Genomic DNA, 6,804 nt, shown 5'->3' with positions numbered 1-6,804 from the left:
CACATGAGAAAGCATACAGGTGTGAAACCCTATAAATGCGACCTGTGCGACTATTAAGCTACACAGAAAGGCGATTTAAACAAACACATGACTACACACAGCGGAGAAAAACCCTACATGTGTGGAGAGTGCGGATACAGAACTGCTCGCAAGTCTGACTTATCTCGACATATGATGAAACATACAGGAGATAAACCTTACAAGTGTGACCAGTGCGACTATTCTTCTACAGATAAAGGGTGTTTAAAGAATCACACGGTCACGCACGCCCCTTGAACAGTTCACAGTTGCAAATACTGGACGGTTGAACAACAACAGTTTGTCGGCTCCATGAACAAGTAAAGTCGGGCCTGCACATGGTCAAACAAACCGCTGAGAAACCCTACATATGAGGGGAGTGCGGGTTCACAGGAATAGACCTTACAATTAACGGCAGCTACAGACTAAGGCTATCGTGTGTTTTCAATGGTAGTGGTTATGCGTTGAAATGTCAGTTTTGCAAGTTTCTTTTCCGTTCAGATCCTACGTAGACATAAGTATTGATATAGTCATAGATACATATAGTTGCTCGTTGAAGAGATTCATCAGTCACGTATGTACACAGTTAATAGAATTTTCATCAAATACTACTTTTAGAAATGTAAACTCACGTACCTCCAAATTTTCGATGGCTATCAGTCCATCTTGATCACAGAGTGACCTAGTGCTCGCGAGAGTTGCGAGAACTGGGTCGAGACTTGCGTGGATCTTCTGCCCCTCACCCCGCCTCCTTGCGGAGTAAGGGCAAGTAGGACTTGGGCAGCTCCAAGTTGTTGTGTTTTTGCATGCCCCAATGTTACGGAAACACATATTCAACAGTAAACCGCATAATACTGCTGTAGGAGATACTGATATTCTAGGTCATATTGCTACCTCAACTAGGTGAATGTCAATATAACACTGTAGTCATTTATTTGGTGCTGATGTTTCACACATCATATCAAACGTTCTTAGATTATCTTCATTCCGAGTATTATAAGTAGTGGTAGCATGACTAGTACTAGTGGTACATGTAGTATACTAAGATGTAATACATTATATTAATTTACACGATTTGCAGTTACAACATATGAAAAAGTAAAATCAACTGTTTGGTCCACCTGCCTTGTGCTGTTAGTTTATATCATCTCTATACCCAATGCAAAGCATAGTTTAGAAAGTGTGTGAAACAAATTAATAGCACAGTTATAGGTTAAATAAATAATAGGTAAAACTGTAAGGGTAATCAGGTAGATCAACTTTAACCTTCGACCTCTAGGTCAGTTTACCAGGCCGCCATCTTGATTCATCGGTTGAGCACGTACAAGACCCCTTTGTTTCCAATTTTGCCGTTTTCTTTAGACATTTCTACACATTAGCAGTTAATCAGGACCATAAACAGGTAGGTAAGGCATTTGTCTGCTGCCTTGTTCACTTCTGGCCTGCTTTTTCCTTCGTACTTTAGATTGAACACAGGTTTCTTTCAGGAAATCAGTGATCGATTTGTAGAAAGGGGAGGGGGCAGTAATTACTAGTTGTTGACATTGGGAAGAATGGACAGTGATGGTACGGTTTGATAATTCTTTGAATCAAATGTTAGGGGGTTGCTAATTTGTTAATCACACGTGTATAAATGAATGGGTACTCAAACACGTATTACCAGGTTAAACATCTCGGAAGTGAAATATTATGTGGGAACATGAGTTCCCTACTAGTAGTTATATAAACCAAAATTCTGTAGCTTATGGGCTTGAAAATGATATTTCTGCCAAAGAATCCCGCTAGCAAGCCGGCCACCGCTGTGCGGATGTATATATGTGTGTTTGTGTATGCGTGTGTGTGTGTGTGTGTGTGCGTGTGTTTGTACATGCCTGTGTTTTGTTGGTGCGTGTATAAGCTCGTGTGTGTGCACGTTTTTGTTTGTCTTGAAGTGTGGGTGGGGAAGGCGTGTGTGATCTGTGATAAGAAATATACTGTATAGTAGTAAGGGGATTTTTTTTTCACCGTTCATCATTGTTTTGTTTAGAATGGACGAAAGAAGCAGCGATGTTGCTGTGGACGATCACCAAGCTGTGCAATCTAGAGACGAAACAAACAGCAGCGAGACATTAGAAACGGTAAGGCAGCAGAACAAGGAAGGTGGCATTCCATACGAGGGAGTGTGCGGAGTAGAATCTGACCACCACCCCACACAGGGCCATACAGCACAAGCGGACGTTATTGCGTTGAAACATACTGTTGATAAACGTTTTGCGTGTACGGAATGTGAATATAGGGCAGCATTTAAGTCTCACCTATTGATACACAAAAGAAAACATACAGGTGAAAAACCATATAAATGTGACCAGTGTGACTATTCTGCTACACAGAAAGGAAATCTAGACAAACACATGACTAAACACACCGGAGTAAAAAACAATAAATGTGATGAGTGTGACTATGCTGCTGCACGGAAAGGATCTTTAGAACAACACAAGGCTACACACACCGGAGAAAAACCCTACATGTGTGGAGAGTGTGGATACAGGACTGTTACCAGGTCTTCCTTAACCGTACATATGAGAACACATACAGGTGTGAAGCCTTATAAGTGTGACCAGTGCGACTATTCTGCTGCCCTGAAAGGAAATTTAGACAAACACATGACTAAACACACCGGGGGAAAACCCCTCATGTGTGGAGAGTGCGGATACAGGACAGCTGTCAGGTCACACCTATCCGCACATATGAGAACACATACAGGTGAGAAACCCTATAAGTGTGACCATTGCGAATATTCTGCTGCACGGAAAGACAATTTAGACCGACACATGTTAAAACACAGTAAAGAACACTATAAATGCGTCTATTCTGCTGCAATGAATGGCAGTTTAGATCAACACATAGTTAAACACTACAAACCCTACATGTGTGGGGAGTGCGGATTCAGGACAGCTGACAAATCTTACTTAAATATACACTTGAGAAAACATACTGGTGTGAAACCTTATAAGTGTGACCAGTGCGACTATTCTGCTGCAAGGAAAAACCAACTAGAACGACACAAGGCTATACACACCGGAGAGAAACCCTTCATGTGTGGAGAGTGCGGATACAGAACTGCTCGCAAGTCTGACTTATCTCGACATATGATGAAACATACAGGAGATAAACCTTACAACTGTGACCAGTGCGATTATTCTGCTGCACGGAAAGAAAATTTAGACCGACACAAGGCTAAACATACAGGAGAAAAACCCTACATGTGCGGGGAGTGCGGATACAGGACGGCTGATAGATCTGCCTTAACCGTACACATGAGAAAGCATACAGGTGTGAAACCCTATAAATGCGACCTGTGCGACTATTCAGCTACACAGAAAGGCGATTTAGACAAACACATGACTACACACAGCGGAGAAAAACCCTACATATGTGGAGAGTGCGGATACAGAACTGCTCGCAAGTCTGACTTATCTCGACATATGATGAAACATACAGGAGATAAACCTTACAAGTGTGACCAGTGCGACTATTCTACTACAGAGAAAAGGTGTTTAAAGAAACATGTGGTCACGCACGTTCCTTGAACAGTTCACAGTTGCAAACACTGGACGGTTGAACAACAACAGTTTGTCGGCTCCATGAACAAGTAAAGTCGGGCCTGCACATGGTCAAACAAACCGCTGAGAAACCCTACATGTGAGTGGAACGCGGGTTCACAGGAATGGACTTTACATTTAACGGCAGTTACAGACTAAGGCCGTCTATCGTGTATTTTAAATCGTTGTGGTTATGCTTTGAAATTTCAGTTTTGCAAGTTTCTTTTCCTTTCAGATCCTTCTGCCCCTCACCAAGCCTCCTTGCGGAGTACTAGCAAGTAGGACTTGGGCAGCTCCCAGTTGCTATGTTTTTGCATGCCCCATTCTTACGGAAACACATATTCAACAGTAAACCGCACAATACTGCTGATAAAACTGTCCGTTGTCGAGAGAACATGTAAATACTGTTCAGAGAAAGCAGTGGAAGATGAAATGGGCATGAATTTGCTAATAAACTGATAAAAGCTCCTTGGATGTTCTAGGTCATAATGCTACCTCAACTAGGTGAATGTCAATATAACACTGGAGTCATTGACTTGGTGCTGATGTTTCATACATCATATCAAACGTTCTTGTGTATTATGCTAAAACGAATAAAGTTTTTTGAAATTGATTTTTTTAATTAAGAAAAATCAAGCATCCTTAGATTATCTTCGTTCTACCCCCTCTCACATTAGGCGCGATTCGATCGGATGACGAGTCTGCGAGCTCTGATTTACGAGGAGGCATGATCCTGATGCCGATGAAGAAATGGCAGATTCCCCCCTTCCCGTCAGGGTCATGCCTCCTCGAAATTTAGAGCTCGCAGACTCGTCGTCCGATCGAATCGCGCCTAATGTGAGGGGGGTATTACGAGTACTATAAATAGTGGTAGCATGACTAGTAGTAGATATTATGATGAATTTACTTTATCATGATTTACATGATTTCCATTTACAACATATGATAAAGTAAAATCGACTGTTTGTTCCACCTACCTCGTGCTGTTTATGCTACCTATATACACAATACAAAGCATAGTTTAGAATATGAATTCTAGGCTTCGTCGGCGAATCAGTTTGTAATTTCTACGAACATCCATATTATATCACAGAGGTTTGGGCCTAGTGGGGCCAACAGCTTAACTCCAACACCCGAAATGGCGAATGCAAAACCTCACAACAAACCATGTCACCGATCTTGTGCACTTTGGAAAGGAAGGCACATTACACGACTTTCCTCACTTCACCCAGTGGAAAAATCGGTACCTAGCTTCGGCTAGGGCCGTCCCTTGGATAAGACGTTAACTGGAGGTCCGGTGTTCAGAGACAGCCGCACCTCGAGCACGTAAAAGAATCCACCGCACTTATCGAAAAGATTAAGGGTCCTTCCCAGTATGAGTGGTTCAAAAATTAAAAAAAAACTCCTTTGGCCGCAACTGGGGCAAATACTGTCGTATTGAGGTCATTAGGCGCCACTTCACACCATTGCTATTTAGCCCCGCCTATTGTAAGCTCAGCCCCTGGCTGCGAAGAGAGAGCAGTCGGCCCAACCAAAGTTTGACTGATTGTAACCACGTTTTTTGTCCTGTATTTATTATTTTATATGTATATTTGATGGGCCCCCTTGGAAATCAACTATGCACTGTTGTAGGGGCTACCCATCTGTTTCAAGATGAAATAAATAAATATAAATAAATAACAATACTAGTAAAATGTCAGAGCTGGGCCCACCCTAGGCATTACTAGAATTACTCTGGTCCTTGAACCCATGTAATTCGATTCTTCGATCTATATAGATATGACAACTGAACTGAACTGAACACTAGTGAGAACACCCAAATCACTCTTAAAGCAGAGATATAACTTCTCATTAATTTCCATTACAGGTGTGGAACACAGTTATAGGTTAAAGAACAGGGGAAACTGTACGGGGTAATCAGGTAAACCACCTTTGACCTTAGACCTCCAAAGCAGAAAGGTTAGCTTGCCAGGCCGCCATTTTGGGTAGCGGGAGCATGGTAAAGTCCCATTTATGCAAATGAACCTACCTACATATGGACACATGTTAACACATGTTAATGTGACATGCATTACCATAGGTAATAGTATACATTAACCACACAGACACTCTTATGTACTCTCAGTCATCCTACCTGTGTATGATAGATCCTCATGCATCCCTGTGCATTCCCATTCATCCTACGCATCCTCATGCATCCCCGTGCATTCCCATTCATCCTACGCATTCCCGTGCATTCCCATTCATCCTAAGCATCCTCATGCATCCCTGTGCATCCCCATTCATCCTACGCATCCTCATGCATCCCCGTGCATCCTTATTCATCCTACGCACCCTCATGCATCCCTGTGCATTCCCATTCATCCTATGCATCCCCGTGCATCCCCATTCATCCAATGCATCCTCGTGCATCCCCATTCATCCTATGCATCCTCATGCATCCCTGTGCATCCCCATGCATCCCTGTGCATTTCCATTCATCCTACGCACCCTCATGCATCCCTGTGCATTCCCATTCATCCTACGCATCCCCGTGCATCCCTGTGCATTCCCATTCATCCTACGCACCCTCATGCATCCCTGTGCATTCCCATTCATCCTACGCATCCTTAATGCATCCCTGTGCATTCCCATTCATCCTACGCATCCCTATGCATCCCCGTGCAACCCCATTCATCGTACGCATCCTCATGCATCCCCCGTGCATCCTTATTCATCCTACGCATCCTCATGCATTTCCATTCATCCTACGCATCCTCGTGCATCCCCATTCATCCTAAGCACCCTCATGCATCCCTATGCATTCCCATTCATCCTACGCATCCTCATGCATCCCTGTGCATCCTTATTTATCCGACGCATTCCCGTGCATCCCCATTCATCCTACCCATCTTCGTGCATCCCCATTCATCCTACGCATCCTCATGCATCCCCGTGCATCCTTGTTCATCCTACGCATCTTCATGCATCCCTGTGCATCTCCATTCATCCTACGGACCCTCATGCATCCCCATTCATCCTACGCATCCTCATGCATCTCCATTCATCCTACGCACCCTCATGCATCCCCATTCATCCTACGATCTTCATGCATCTCCATTCATCCTACGCACCCTCGTGCATCCTACGCATCCCCATTCATCCTACGCATCCTCATGCATCTCCATTCATCCTACGCACCCTCATGCATCCCCATTCATCCTAC

General features: G+C 43.6%; 1 protein-coding gene across 1 annotated transcript; it reads left to right on the top strand.

Moving 5' to 3' along the window:
- The first annotated feature begins 93 nt into the window (after positions 1-93).
- On the top strand, positions 94-4,380 carry LOC118408208 (zinc finger protein 845-like). Its single transcript, XM_035808850.1, has 2 exons — positions 94-1,420; positions 2,045-4,380. Exon 2 carries the CDS (start codon positions 2,046-2,048, stop codon positions 3,585-3,587), a length of 1,542 nt encoding a protein of 513 aa, XP_035664743.1. The 5' UTR covers positions 94-1,420; position 2,045; the 3' UTR covers positions 3,588-4,380.
- The last annotated feature ends 2,424 nt before the right edge of the window (positions 4,381-6,804 follow it).

The sequence above is a fragment of the Branchiostoma floridae genome, unplaced genomic scaffold (genome assembly GCF_000003815.2).
Source record: "Branchiostoma floridae strain S238N-H82 unplaced genomic scaffold, Bfl_VNyyK Sc7u5tJ_1560, whole genome shotgun sequence".
NCBI classification, from domain to species: Eukaryota; Metazoa; Chordata; class Leptocardii; order Amphioxiformes; family Branchiostomatidae; genus Branchiostoma; species Branchiostoma floridae.
The sequence above is the reverse complement of the archived record's forward strand: the minus strand, read 5'-3'. Positions and strand labels throughout refer to the sequence as shown.